Raw genomic sequence first — 15,334 nt, 5'->3', positions numbered from 1 at the left:
TCTTTCCAACCAGACTTGCACTACAGGATGCGGGAGTGCTCTGGAGGCTATCTGATAAGAGTAAAGTGCTCTGACAAAGTTAGCCCACCCTGTGCCATAAGACAACAGGTTTGACTGATGCACTCTAAGAGAAATCTCAGTGCTGATTTGTAGCTGCAAGAGCAGCTACAGTTTTGAGAGCCCTTAGCTCAAAAGACTCTCCAATGAGACTTGCTTTCAGCCACTTGCAAGCAGACTTGCAAGGAAAAGAAATCAGTGCCAGACAGTGGCAAACAGCAAGACACACCACAAAAGCCCCACAAGCCTACATCCCCAAAGTGACATTAACATTGTTCATGATCATATTAATTTCTCTGAAACAGATCCCCTTTAAAATCTCAGCAACCTTTTCTAAAACACTGCTTGGGGGAAAACTATGAAGAAACTAAGTCTCTCAGCCCATGGCAACAAGCCATTGAGCACTAGGCAGCAAAAGAGTGTGCAGATTACCCACTAGAGCCTATTTATGAAGAACAGATCACAGCAGGTTAAGTGCAGCATGGAAAGGGAATGGCATTTATGCAAAATGCAGCTTAACAGCAAAAAAGGAGAGAGCAAGTCTTGGGAACAGAAACTGGTTTTAGTCATGTCCAATTTTGCACAGCAGTACATGACCTCAGTTCTATACAATTAATCAAGTTAGTCACATAAAACAGATTCTTATGTTGTGAACAACTCAAGTTTTATCTGCATGCTTATATTACTGTGGGCTAGGTCCAGAGAGCTTTTGTTATAGGAAGTAATATTCCACACAGACTGAAATATAATGAAACAGCAGTTCCAGACCTCCTCCCATTTTACAGTCATCCCATCATGTCTGCAATGCCACCCCCTCTTCCATGTTGCAAATCCATGACACACTTAGGTGTGTAAGCAGTGATTAAAAGGGATTTGATTAGGATCATTGCAATACACAGCTCCCAGAATAAAAGGGAAGCATCACACGGTGCAACACTTGAAAAATCAATGAACTGAGGACAGGTGCCTGCTCCTTTTCATGCAGTACACAAACCCCATTGTAAGTAGCCATGACTAGGAAAATTGGCATCCCAGTGACAGAATCCATGGCAACACTTCTTTTTGGTCTAAATCATTTACAGATAATTAAAGAGTCACAGAATCACAGTGTTAGGGGCTGAAAGAGACCTCCAGCACACAGGATGTCTCTCTAACACAGTGTTTAAATGTCAGCCAGGCCTTTGCCTTCAGGATCACCTTTCACCCTTGTTACCACTTCTAACAGTTGGGTCTCAGAGTCAGATGCCCTGCAAGGAAAGAAGAAGATAGACAGTGAGCATGGTCTCCCCTGAGCAGCCCCATGCACAGGGGAGCCCCGTGCAGCACATGGTGGTCTTCACAGAACAGCAGAGCAATTCTGTTCTCTTCATCACCCTACAGCTCCATGCAACTTCCTAGGGATCCAGCCCCAAATCCACAATTTTGTAGTGCATGCAATTCCAGGAGCTGGAATGGGCAGACTTGAGTAGCTTCCAGAGAAATAGCCACACTCAGTTGTGCTTTCACTGCTGACCCATACTGATTGCAATTTAGTTACTAATCAAAAGGATGACAAGAAATCAAAAGCAACAGTTCAATCTCGTTAAGACCAAACAGGTTCTGTGAACAAAGTTACCACTACTAAACACCTCCCCAACCTGCACTGGTCCTGTTTATTACTCCTGCAAAACTTTCACACAGCCCCAGATGCTTTGAAATGTGATAGCAAGGATGATGTGGGCCTGAACACCTGTGTAGGCACCTACACAAGAGGTTCAGCTCAAGACCTGTAAGCAAGTCATCCAGTTCTTGAATGATGTAACACTTAAGGCATTTGGTATTCTAAACATATATGCCTGCATCTGTTGCCCCTCTGATCAGAATTTTACTTCTACCCAAAATATTCCCCCAGTAACTGTTACATAGAAGGAAGCTGTTGGAAGCCTTCCCTAGCCAACTCCACATACAGGCAATACCCTGAAGCATACACATCTGCTTAGATCCTTGCTAGGATGAGGATTTGAGGTTGAAGAGCATGGTGGATATTTCACCCAGAAAATTTGTTGAGAGATGCTGCTTCTCTTCTGGACTTCCCAACTGAGATTTTGGAGTTTGGAAGGAGCAACTCTGAGTACTGAAGCAGAATAAGTAACAGTTCAGAGCTGACTTCAGCAAGGCCTCACAGACTTTTAAGAGCTGGCCTACAGCTCTTTTGTAGGATGGAACCCAAACACGCTAATTCTCTGCACAAAAGATACAGCATCCAAGCCACCTCCACCAGATAAGATCTATTCCCAAGCTGCTGGAAGCAAAAACTGTTTAAACTGTTTACTGAAATACTCATATTTATACATCCTTTTGAAAAATCAAAGTTTAATTAATTTGGAACAGGAGCCAAAAGAAAATGTTTGTTTCAGATTGAAACCAGCTAGATTTCTCTGATGTCATTTCTCATTGGCACTCTATGCAGGGACAATTACTGTAAATGCTACACTAGAAATGATGAAGCTGGTCCCTGAGGTATGTAGAACATGGGGTATTTTCATGATCCAAGGAATTATATGAATCCCAGTTAATTCCAGCTACAAAGGGATCAGAGTCTTCCTTCATCGTGCCAGGTAAAAAAAAGAGATAGGACTAAAAAGAGGAAGAGTGTGAACTATGGCTCAGTTGCCAGCTGAAAACACACCATTTCTGAAAGCTGACCTTCTGCTGACAACCCAGGCTGGCCAGGGAATGTGCAGGAAAGAGGCCCAGCAACTGCTCTGCAATTCAGACATTGGTACCAACCTTCCAAACAGGCCTGTCTGAAACAAATCTTTATCCACTGCACTCTCAGTCTGGCTTATTAGGACAAAACCAATTCAACTACACCCCTTACTTTACTCTCCAAGATGTTGATGGATAGGCAGTGGGAACATCAGGAAGTCAGCCTTCCTCTGCTCTTTTTCCTTGAACTATAAAGTTTAACATGGAACACTTAGCCAGCCCAATGTACTAGGTTTTATAAGCATTCCCCTCCAGTGCCAATATAATCTGAACAGCTCGACACAAAGTCAGATTTCAACAACTGGGTGCAGATAGGAACACAGGCCCTATGAGGAGAGACTGAGGGAGCTGGGGTTGCTTAGCCTGGAGAAGAGGAAGCTCAGGGGAGACCTTATTGCTCTCTACAACTACTTGAATGGAGGTTGTAGACAGGAAGGGGTTGGTCTCTTCTCCCAGGCAGCCAGCACCAGAACAAGAGGACACAGTCTCAGGCTGTGCCAGGGGAGGTTTAGGCTGGATGTTAGGAAGAAGTTCTACACAGAGAGAGTGATTGCCCATTGGAATGGGCTGCCTGGGGAGGTGGTGGAGTCACCATCATTGGAGGTGTTCAGGAGGAGACTTGATAGGGTGCTTGGTGCCATGGTTTAGTTGATTAGGTGGCGCTGGATGATAGGTTGGACGTGATGATCTTGAAGGTCTCTTCCAACCTGGATTATTCTATTCTATTTCTAGACTGCAAGAAAATGCAGTCACCTTTTCTCCTACACTCACCTGCCCAAGATGGTCCATACTGTACATATGATACTGCTCCAAAGTATGCAGAGTTGGCACAGTGGATAAAAACATTTCCCACCTGACCATTAAAAAACAAAAACAAACACTCCTGCACACCAGGTAATGGGAGGGCAAGGCCGATGGGGGCGGGAATAAAAATTTTTGGTGGGTTATCACCAAAAAAAAGAAAAATCTTTCCTCTCTTCTTCCCCCAGGCACCACAGAGTGCTTGAACCAACCCCAAAGCTTTCTGTCACTCATCTTTTTGAAGCCAATATTGATTATATTTTTGAATTATTTCTTTTTTTCCTTCATGAGACTTTGCAAACAGTAGCTAATGAATCTTACCATTTCTGAAGCACAAGGCCTCTAGAGTAGTACTAGATACAGGAAAGGTAAGGCAAAAAGCATTGTGCAGTCTGCCTAAGCTCACAAAGAAGAGGTCAAAGTTGCAGAGTTTGGCTTTTGATATGTGTGCCAAACTGGGCAGAGAGCATAACACTCCCACCTGTTAGAGTAATGCACATGAGCCATTTTTAACACCCAGTTCAATTAGTATGGGGAACGCTACTCAATAAGCTGTTGGAAACAGAACCGAGTATCACTCTTCATTCCTGCCTTGCCTTTGCAAACTACTCCTCCCAAAGTCCAACTTCAATTTTGCAGTAACTAGGGCAACGAAGTTAGTGAGGGGCTTGGAACACAAGCCCTATGAGGAGAGACTGAGGGAGCTGGGGCTGCTTAGCCTGGAGAGGAGGAGACTCAGGGGTGACCTTATTGCTCTCTACAACTACCTGAAGGGGGGTTGTAAACAGGCAGAGGTTGGTCTCTTCTCCCAGGCAGCCAGCACCAGAACAAGAGGACACAGTCTCAGGCTGCACCAGGGGAAGTTCAGGCTGGAGGTCAGGAGGAAGTTTTACACAGAGAGAGTGATTGCCCATTGGAATGGGCTGCCTGGGGAGGTGGTGGAGTCGCCGTCACTGGAGGTGTTCAGGAGGAGACTTGACAGGGTGCTTGGTTACATGGGTTAGTTGATTGGGTGGTGTTGGGTGATAGGTTGGACGTGATGATCTTGAAGGTCTCTTCCAACCAGGTTTATTCTATTCTACTCTATTCTATTTCAAATTCTCTGCAATTCCAAAGGACAGCTTCCAGCCCAGCTGCCTCTGAAGCATGCCCAGCAACTAGGGCTACTCAACTTTCACAGATACTTCAAGCCAACAAACTATAAGCCTCCCCTGCTACCTGTGCCCAAGATAACTGCTTCTCCAGAGAAGCTGCATTGTGAAACAGTCCCAGCACATCACTTAATTCCAGCAACAGTGAAGAACCGAAAACCCAAACAGAGCAACCTCATTGCCTCTCTGCCAGATCCCCAAAGTAAATCAGGGCACTCTGGGCCCCTCAGTTTAGGAAGGACATCGAGACACTTGAACATGTCCAGAGAAGGGCAACAAGGCTGGGGAGAGGCCTTGAGCATAAGCCCTATGAGGAGAGACTGAGGGAGCTGGGATTGTTTAGCCTGGAGAAGAGGAGGCTCAGGGGTGACCTCATTGCTCTCTACAACTACCTGAAGGGAGGTTGTGGCCAGGAGGAAGTTGGTCCCTTCTCTCTAGCAACCAGCACCAGAACAAGGGGACAGAGTCTCAAGCTGCACCAGGGGAAGTTTAGGCTCGAGCTGAGGAGAAAGTACTTCACAGAGAGAGTTGTTAGCCATTGGGATGGGTTGCCCAGGGAGGTGGTGTAGTCACCATCCCTGGAGGTGTTCAAGAGGGGATTGGACATGGCACTTGGTGCCATGGTCTAGTCATGAGGTCTGTGGTGACAGGACGGACTCGGTGATCTTTGAGGTCTCTTCCAACCTTGGTGATACTCTGATACTGTGATAACAAGATAGCCTGCAACTAACAATTACCCTGTGAGGTAGGAGGCTCAACAAGCCACTCTCTTGCTGGGACAAAGCATAGGTATCAGTAGAAGCAGCTTGGTCCACCCTGTTCCTTGTGAGCCACAGCGCTTTTTGCAGCTCATCTTCAGGGAAAAACTGACCTCCCCTGCAATTTGGTTTTGTTTCTGCGCCATGCTGGAGGTCAATGCCATTTTTGTTTCTGAGCTATTCTGCAGGTAGATGCCATGACATGTGCATACATCTATTAAGGTATGGTGACCAAAGCAAAGTTTCCAGTTGGCTTAAACAAGTCCCCAGCTTTCAACACTTTTGAGTAACTAAGAGTGTGCACCTATGCCGCTATCATCACTTGGCTCATTCCTTAACAGTGACGCTCCTGCAGCCGCTGGGATCCTGGCTGAAGGAAGCCAACAGAAATTTTACCTGCGTGAATGATCCATCCTCGTTGCATTCTGGGATGAAGACTGCTTCCTGGGGTTTCTTTGCCTGTTCCAGCGCTTGAGTTCTCTCTAATCGACACTTGCTTTGGCCAGCATCTACAGAGAGAAAAGCAAAACCCACTTAGATTGCACACACCATTTGGCCTCTTCAAAAGCTACCAGATGTCCCAAGCAGCTGCCAGGGTGAAGGAACCCAAACAAGTATAAAGGCACCAAGGACCATTACCTGCACATTAATGAGGCAGCTACAGAGTTGGCACATCCCAAAAGTGAATACAAACCTAGACAATCAAACTGGGAGCCAGTTAAGAGCTGCCTAATTTCCTAGGCAATACTTTTTATGGTTATCCAAGGGCTCTGAAAGCTTTTTCCAAAAAGTGCTGGAGCACAGAGTCCACACAGTGAAAGGCTATCCAGGAAGTAATTGTTTGTGTTGACATTAACAGTCTGAAATTGAATGGCTGAGCACAAGCCAAGTAATTCGGGCCCAAAAGTGAGCAGTATGGAAGAAGGGATTGCCCCACAAAGTTTGTTCTCTCAGCAACTCTCCCAGTAAGATAACATAACCAGCCACCCATCTGAACTTCCCCCTTTGTGTGGTTCAGATGCCTGTGCTTTCCTGAAACCCTGCTTCTATATGCAGTCCAAGTGTTTACAGCCAGGCATGCACAGTATTTTCTCCTATCAGTCACTCAACACAGCTGCAAATAAAAAACAGAGCTTGAAAGGGTTAAGATCTCAGCTCTGCATTTATTTCAGATGATGGTAACATGTAGCATGACCTTCCAGGTCCAGCTCACTGTTAGAGAGTGCAGATCTGTATAAGCCTGTTCTGATGGGTCAAAGGGAAGAGTTCTGCCCTGCAGAGATACAGATTGACTCGGTGTTTGTATTTTAAAACGTGATGTCTAGCAGTACTGCTCTTCAGTCTATAAAGAGAAGACAAACAGCAAACACCTGTTTCCATGGGAGTTTGACTAGTACCTTCATTTTCCCATGATTCCAGTGGCTGAAAAACTTTCAGTACAGAAACTACAAAATATGATCATCAGAATCTTTCAGCACAGAGAGTGATCAAGGTTGAATCTCCATTTCTACAGGCACAGAAATCACACTGGTTAGCATAAAAAGTCCCACTGGCTCCCATATTCTACTTCACAGATCATGTAGTTTCAATAGCAGAATCACTAAAATCAGCACTGAATTAGAAAGCCAGTTGAGGTTCTCAGGTCACCTGAATTCACATTGCATGGCAACTCAGGCAGTTTCCATCTAAGCATACCTAAAATGGAGAAAACAGTGACAAAGCTGGAAATAGATTTGATAAAGACAGCCCAAAGCTTTCAAACCATACTCCGCTTCCAGTTTGCCAGCAGACCTTCAGCTGAAACACATTACTTCCCACGAAGGATTTCACAAGCTCCCGGAAATTCTGGAAAGCAAACCTTTCTCGTTGGAGATAGTTATCATTTAGAGCAATAGCATTCAGCACAGATGTCTGAAGCTCAGGCACTGAGTCACAAAGCAAGAAGGCCCATATCAATTCTGTCACTGACCCACTGAGTGTGTCCAAGTTGGTCACCTTGCCTCCTTATGACTTTGTGTCCCTTCTGATCCTGTCACTCTCACCTTTAGATTGTAATTTATTTGTGGGGTATTTGTGTTATTGAGTGATTGCGCTATGGAACGGGTTGCCCGGGGAGGTGGTGGAGTCGCCGTCATTGAAGGTGTTCAGAAGGAGACTTGACGGGGTGCTTGGTGCCATGGGTTAGCTGTTTGGGTGGGTTGGATTGGTTGATGGGTTGGACACGATGATCTTGAAGGTCTCTTCCAACCTGGTTTGGTTTATTCTAATAAAGGTTTATTCTAATAAAGATGGTGTTGGGTGAGAGGTTGGACTGGATGATCTCCGAGGTCTTTTCCAACCTGGTCTGGTCTGGTCTGCGTAGCTTCATGGAAGGATGGTCCTGCCAGCAGTACTGACCCTTCCAACACCTGCTCGTTCTTCCTGCTAAAAAGGAAGCACTGGCAATGCTGTTAACTGGAACACCTATCACCTGCAGATCTCCTGTTCAAGCTTAAGAGTCTAATCTTGCTTGGCATGACACAGGACATTACTACAAAACCAGATGTTGTGGGTGCACCTTCTGTTCTATAGCTAGTTGTCTGACTAAACACACCTTCAAGTTCTGCTTAACAGGAGGCAACTACACAGCCATCTGCACCTATAAGGAGAAGAAATCTCTCAGGTGACAAAGCAGTTTCAGAAAAGAAAGTGTGTTTTCTGGTCTCTCCATCTGAAGCTACAGGACTGCAGACAGGCATGTTTGGTTCCTCCCCTGAATATGAGACAGAAGTATAAAACATTTCCACAGAACACCCAACTTCTGTGCTGGTGTAGTCACTACTGGATGGCTAAATAGAATAGAATAGACCAGGTTGGAAGAGTCCTTCAAGATCATCACGTCCAACCCATCAACCAATCCAACCCACCTAAACAACTGAACCATGGCACCAAGCACCCCATCAAGTCTCCTCCTGAACACCTCCAGTGATGGTGACTCCACCACCTCCCCGGGCAGCACATTCCAATGGGAAATCACTCTCTCTGTATTGAACTTCTTCCTAACATCCAGCCTAAACCTCCCCTGGCGCAGCCTGAGACTGTGTCCTCTTGTTCTGGTACTGGCTGCCTGGGAGAAGAGACCAACATCCGCCTGTCTACAACCTCCTAAAGCTGGATGCTTCACCACATGGCTGGTAAGAGCAAACCTTTTGTGGTGTTCCCTGTAGTACAAATACATTCACAGCCCAGGCAGAAGGGAGACTAACTCAGATCTTTGTTCAGTTTGACTAATGGGCAGACATGAACACAATTAAGTCCTTACTGTAAGGATAAGATAATGTAAACATGTAACTGCCAAGCTGACAATTTTAACTGGCCTTTATAGGTTGAACTCTCTACTGCCAGCCAGTAGACCACACTGCACAGCACACCACCACCACGCTGCATTTAAGAGCTCCTCCTGTTGCAACATCCTCTTCTGCAATTCAGCTCTTGGCTCAAGGGAAGTCTCTTCATAAATTGCTGCTGAAGTAGAGCAAAGACAGATAGTTTTTCTTCTGTTCACGAACACTCACTCCTAGTTACTTCTCTCATCCTCCCTCATTGATTTTCAAAAGGTTGTGACAGTCCTTTTACAGCCTTGGCTTGGAACAACCACCTCCCCTGCGCTGGCTGGAGAGGTGTGTGCACACCGCTATCTTTCTTCGTCTGTTGTTTCGCAGTCCAGTTCCAGTAAAAACAGTGCCTTTAATATCAACATTTACCAGTTTGTTTTTCAAAGGGCTGTCAATCCTTCTCTCTCTCACTCCACAGGCTGTTATTTTTATAATCTTTGCATCAACATGTGATTTCAGGGGGATGACTTCACCTTGCTATTTTTGTTAATTAGAAAATGTGAAATATTGCATAAGGGCCAAACATTAAAACACAGCTGCCAAATAGCTTGCAACAGATAGAAGAATCATTGCAAGTTTGACCAGAGCCTGATGTTATGATGTAGGCTAATAGATCCTCCTCTGCATCTTGATTATTTACCTGAGTGTTTCAGCACTTTTTCTTCCATCTCTTTGAAAAGGTTCTCTGGAATAGCAAGCACCAAGCTCAGAAGACAGGATGGTGTTACTGCATTATAGTTTCATGGTCCAGACAGGCTAAGCAGGACTTTCTCCCCTCCCTTACATAAGGTGAAAAACCAAAACTGAATGACTTTTTCAACAAGGAGAGCTGTTTAATAATATGACGTTCAATATCTTCGAACTTAGGACAGATTTACTGCAGCTCTGACAGCTGCCTTCTCAAGAAAATTAATTCCCAGGTTGGTAGCTGGCAACTATGAAATTGTGAACTGCAGGTGATGTTTTTGACATCTGCAGCCTAATCTGCAGAATGCAGGCACACATAATTGTGGATTTTGCAATGGAGTTGGCTAGTTACCATGGTTGATCTTATCCATGAACAGTTTATTCAAATGAGACCACCGTGGCCTTCATAATATATACAGTGCACTCCTTAATAAGCCCCAAGAATTCCAGCATCCTCTCTTCAACAGGCAGAGGCAGTTTTGACACCACACGACAGTAAAACATCTCCAGGCATCTACATAACACCAGCAGCAAATCTATACTATGGAACCACAAAAATCTAGGCATTTAATTTTAATTCAGTTAAAAGCTCAAGGGGCAAAAATTGATCCATGCGGCTTTTGAACTATTTCTAGTTCCACACACGCAGGCCAGGTCCCCCCCACCAGGCATGAAGCAGTCCAGCTACACTGAAGTCAGCAGATTCACATCCATTTACTCCAGCCAGTGATCTGTGTCTTTGCATGAAATGGGCAAAAACAGAAGCTGAGCAAACTACAAAAAGCAGGCTGGTCTGTCCCATAGGGAGTCGAGCATTCTCCACTCTCCTCACTGCTTTCCACTTTATTTCTGGCAAGTCCTACACCTGGAATATCCAAATTCCTCCCTTCCAGGCCAGTGTGCTTTCCTCCTCCTTTGATACCCCCCAACCATTTCTACCCCAGAGTCCCATAACTTATTTGGAGCATGCTTAAAAATAATGCCTAGATTTGCCAAGTGAATGAAAGTGTCATTTCAGTTCACTAACTGAGGAGGAGGAAGGACCTCCTTTATCTTCCCTTGACTACAAACAACAAAGTTCAAAGACAGAACACATCTATCTAGCACAAAGATTGAAAGAAAAAAGAAAAATTTCAAAATATCATCTCCTGTTCAATCAGAACAGTAGGCAGAGGACAAAAATTGCTGGGTTCTGCACATTGGCCACAGCAACTGCATGCAGTGCTACAGGCTGGGGTCAGAGTGGCTGGAGAGCGGACAAGCAGAGAGGGACCTGGGGGTACTGGTTGACGGCAGGCTGAACATGAGCCTGCAGTGTGCCCAGGCAGCCAGGAGGGCCAATGGCATCCTGGCCTGCATCAAGAACAGTGTGGCCAGCACAAGCAGGGAGGTCATTCTGCCCCTGTACACTGCACTGGTTAAGCCACACCTCGAGTACTGCGTCCAGTTCTGGGCCCCTCAGTTTAGGAAGGATGTTGACTTGCTGGAACATGCCCAGAGAAGGGCAACAAAGCTGGGGAGGGGTTTGGAACACAAGCCCTATGAGGAGAGACTGAGGGAGCTGGGGTTGCTTAGCCTGGAGAAGAGGAGACTCAGGGGGTGACCTTATTGCTCTTTACAACTACCTGAAGGGAGGTTGTAGACAGGCAGAGGTTGGTCTCTTCTCCCAGGCAACCAGCACCAGAACAAGAGGACACAGTCTCAAGCTGCACCAGGGGAGGTTTAGACTGGAGGTTAGGAAGAAGTTCTACACAGAGAGAATGATTGCCCATTGGAATGAGCTGCCTGAGGAGGTGGTGGAGTCGCTGTCACTGGAGGTGTTCAGGAGGAGGGTGCTTGGTTGCATGGTTTAGTTGATTAGGTGGTGTTGGATGACAGGTTGGACACAATCTTGAAGGTCTCTTCCAACCTGGTCTATTCTATTCTGAATTACCCTTTAAACAACTTCATTCCTGATCAGAAGGAGACCTTCCTTGCCAGCACATCAGCTAAAATTTTGTAGATGCTCGTGTCCCAGGAGGGCTGAAGATCTCTGTTAATTCCCATCAGCAATTTACAGAGAAGTTCATTCCACAAAGTAGCTTGTGATCCAAGAACAAGCTCCACACCAGCAGACTTATAAAACCAACACTTACAAATCTCCAGGGAGTTTTTAGACTATTTCCACCTTTTTTGGGTGGTTGGTTGATTGTGGGTTTTTCCCCCCAATTAACTTGGCAAAACAAGTTCCTAAGCCCAACCAGTTAACATAACACAAATTTAAGTTCTAAGACACAGATATCCAACACACCCCAACACCCACTGCATAATCCTCACAGATTGACAAGACTCATTTCAGAAGTATTTGTCCTTCATCCCTGCAACGCTCTGAAGCGGAAATCTCACTTGACATCAGATCCTAAGATGCCCGCTGACAAAAGATCCAGGTAGGAGTGCTTGGCTTTGTATGTTATGCACAGCTATGCCATCTGGAACTGTTCTCTGGAATCTCAATGAGGCTCCATTTGTCATGGATGTCCTAGTTTGATCATGTTAAGCTACTCATGACTTTTAACCCTTTGCGATGTGCAAGTAAGGGTTCGGAGGGAGTTCAGCACTGAAGGAATTTCATGGATAAGCACGTGAGGAAGCTAACAAGGAGTGAAAGCTGAGCAAGAGTTATAGTTCCCAAAGGGCTGCCAAGATTTCATCTTTAAAGGTCCTTAGCTTCTTGAGCGAGAGCAGAGAGCTAAGCTGAATCAAAAAGGTTCTGTTCTCACTATAGAAACCAATCTGTTTGTCTTGGCAGAAGCACAGTTCAAGCTATCGGTACATGAAATTAGAAACTTGAGGTAATCTGGGGTGCAGAACCATGCCTTGCTGTTCACAATATACTTCCTCTTTTCCTTATTTTAGTTACCTGGTTGGTTGTTGGTTTTTTTTTATCCCCTCCTTAAAGAAAGAAGCTCAAGTTAAAATTGCTCATTTCATAAAGGTAAGTTTACAGTATCTATCACAATTGACTGGGCTCAATGGCCCATGTGATCCCTCTTCCAGGCAGTTCCCCTTTAGAGTGTCTGTCATGCAGAAGAAAATGAAGGCTGTTCAGGGTGGAGCCAGTGCCCTACAGCAGCAGAAGGTGCTCAAACATTGCTGGTGATATTTTGTCCTCAAGCAAAGGAAGGTAACAACCTGGCTAAGTGCCTGTAGTTAGGCATACCAGTCTGTATTTGTCAAGACCAGTGATCTTTAAGCACAACTGGAGGTCATAACCCTAACACAATTAGAAAAACAAGATACCTTACAGTGACACATCCCACACAAAAATCACCAGAAAGCTTACACTTGAATGGGATAGTTAAGAACATTCCCAATTCCCAGGTATTCATGGAAGCCTTAGTGTGCAAAAGCAAGACTCACAGCTGTCCAATACTCCCAGGTTATTAGGTGCTGTACAGTACTACAGGGCAAGAAAAAAAAAATGACCATGAGTAGCTTCAGCTAAACATTTCAGTTGCATCTGAGGGCAGAAAGGAAAGAATGTTACCTGTGCTTGAGACAAAAGTCTTTAGTTAGTCACTGTTTTGGGATTCCTTGCAGTCACCATATACAGCGAGCTGTGTAGTTTGGCAATCAACATTTTCTCCACTTCCAGAAACAGGCAGTTTTGCACACAGATGTACCACAAGCCAGTTCCCACGTTTCAAGTGGCTGAGCAGCACCAGCTTATATGCCAGTATCAGCCACAGAGGTGCTTTACCAAAGTCACTCTGTTCGAGTGATGAAAGCAAACTCAGGACTTCCATGACACTGCTTCTTATTGTGATGGCATTTTAAAAGGCATCACTTGCAAGAACACTCCAAATAAATAAATAAAACAAAGCTTCTGGATTTTCAGTACTCAGAAAGCATGTTGTGGAGGAGAAGCTGCCATAAAGCAACACAGCAGTGGTGAGGAAAGGAAAAAAAGAACATTTTTATTTCTTTATTTTTAATTAAAATCATAGAAGAAAGCTTTGTTCCAAATGAGAACTTGCTGCAAAGAGTGATATGTAAGATCATGCTCATGATTCGCTTAAAACTCTAAAGCTTGTCAATACATTGAAAAGGGATTTCCATTTCACAATGAGTAATTCTGACAAAGGCACATTTTCATAATGGTAAAAAAACATCTTTCATAAACCAAAGCCAGGCTTAAACACATGCCTGTTTATCCTTCCACAGGGATTTTAATGAGTTTCTCCTGTCACTTTAACCAATTGCTAAAAACATCTGTGCCATCTGCCCTCTGTGTCAATTGTGCTGTTAGAAAGTGCACTTGCTTTTGCACTACACTGCAGAAGCAAAACCAGTTGTGGGGCAAGACACTAATATTCCTTAAAAAGTTTTGACTTCACCTTTAGACTACACTCAAGAGCAGCAGAGTTGAGAGAAACAATATTCTCACTTTGAAGTAGATGTGTAACAGCAAACAGGCAAAAACTAAAAGGGCCATGTCAAGCTTTGTATGCATACAGTCTTCTGAGTTAGCTCAGGGCAGGAAAGCTCTGTATTTCTGAGAAGGGACTAGATACACAATGTGCACTGCAAATTCTTCCCCACTCTGCATTCTTACCACTCAAAGGTATCTCAGCTTCTCACCAGCACAGGTGGCAAAGACCTCCTCTTTCAAGATCTGATTTTGCATTTGCATGGAGCCAGCTCCTTCTGCTCTGCCCACACATTTCAGCCCTTTTTCAGTGATGTCTCTGGCTCCCTTGTCTTTTTTTCACTCATAATCTGCTTGGTTCTTGCTCCTGCTACATAAACCCAGACTCACATACCCCCGTTCACATGAACGTACAAATTCAACCAGATTACTCATAGCCTGGTATTAAACATAAGAGCTTAAGAATGCAGTTTCTTATGAGGTAGGACCCCCACTCCACCCTGGAAAGTATTTGAAATCCACTTACCTTTGCAGCGGCCACGATGCGTCACACTCAGACTCGACTCCCGGCATTTGGCTCTCTGGTAGTCACACATTGACTCATATGTTCTGCCATCAGAGGCACAGAGAGGCTTGGACTGGGACCTGGAGCAATGCAGGTTACACTGAGGGTCTCTGTCACGGTCACTTATTAAAAACTGAAGGAAGAGAAAAAAAAAAAACACAACACCAGGAGGGAGGGAGTTAAAAACCAAACAAACAAAAAAAGAAGGTTGGTTTGGTTGCCCAAACCAGAGCAGGGTGGTTTGTTTTTATGACAATAGCAGTATGGTCTGCAGTGCAGTGTGAGCTGCCTACCAAAGCTGACTTTGCCTGAAGGCAACTTGAAATGAAACACATACACCTTTAAAATAAAATAAACAGCAATAATAAAACTAAGAGTCTTTGCCACTCCACTTTCTGGAGCAGAAATACTGCTCATTCTGCCTCACCTCCAAAAACATGAGGTGTGCAAAGCCAAACACAACCCACAGGGGAAGGGCAATACTGAGTCACAGCAGCCCGACTTGCCCGCTGCCTTGCCGCAAGCGGTACAATGGTACCAGACAATCACAGTCAGAGGTGCACAAAACTTATCTCCTAGGATGGAGGAATCCAAATAACCTATCAAGATTAGCCTTGGCAGGTGAACTATGGATGTGGCCAGCTTTACATTACCAGCTATTTGGGGTTTAAATTATGTCATCTGTGGATACCACCTGTTAAGAGCATACATACACGCTCCCACAGCCACATTTTGTTCCTTCCCAATGACATCCTGCTCAGCTGACAACTGCATTCCATGCATCC

At 44.8% G+C, this 15,334-nt stretch overlaps 1 protein-coding gene across 10 annotated transcripts in view; it reads right to left on the bottom strand.

Annotated features, from left to right (window-relative positions):
• The window catches only part of SMOC1 (SPARC related modular calcium binding 1), a 184,094-nt gene that overhangs the window by 88,550 nt on the left and 80,210 nt on the right, over positions 1–15,334 (bottom strand). For all 10 annotated transcript variants that reach the window (XM_068162116.1, XM_068162118.1, XM_068162117.1 and 7 more), the window contains 2 exons: positions 14,511–14,682; positions 5,912–6,024 (listed from right to left, as the gene is read on the bottom strand). In XM_068162116.1, coding sequence (XP_068018217.1) covers positions 5,912–6,024; positions 14,511–14,580 — 183 coding nt within the window. In that variant the 5' untranslated portion in view covers positions 14,581–14,682. The remainder of the gene's footprint in view (positions 1–5,911; positions 6,025–14,510; positions 14,683–15,334) is intronic.

Source organism: Melanerpes formicivorus, unplaced genomic scaffold, assembly GCF_026170545.1.
Source record: "Melanerpes formicivorus ecotype bairdi unplaced genomic scaffold, bMelFor1.0.p_v2 SCAF_62, whole genome shotgun sequence".
In the NCBI taxonomy this organism is placed as follows: Eukaryota; Metazoa; Chordata; class Aves; order Piciformes; family Picidae; genus Melanerpes; species Melanerpes formicivorus.
Note: the sequence above shows the minus strand (reverse complement) of the source record. Positions and strands in the feature narration are given on the sequence as shown.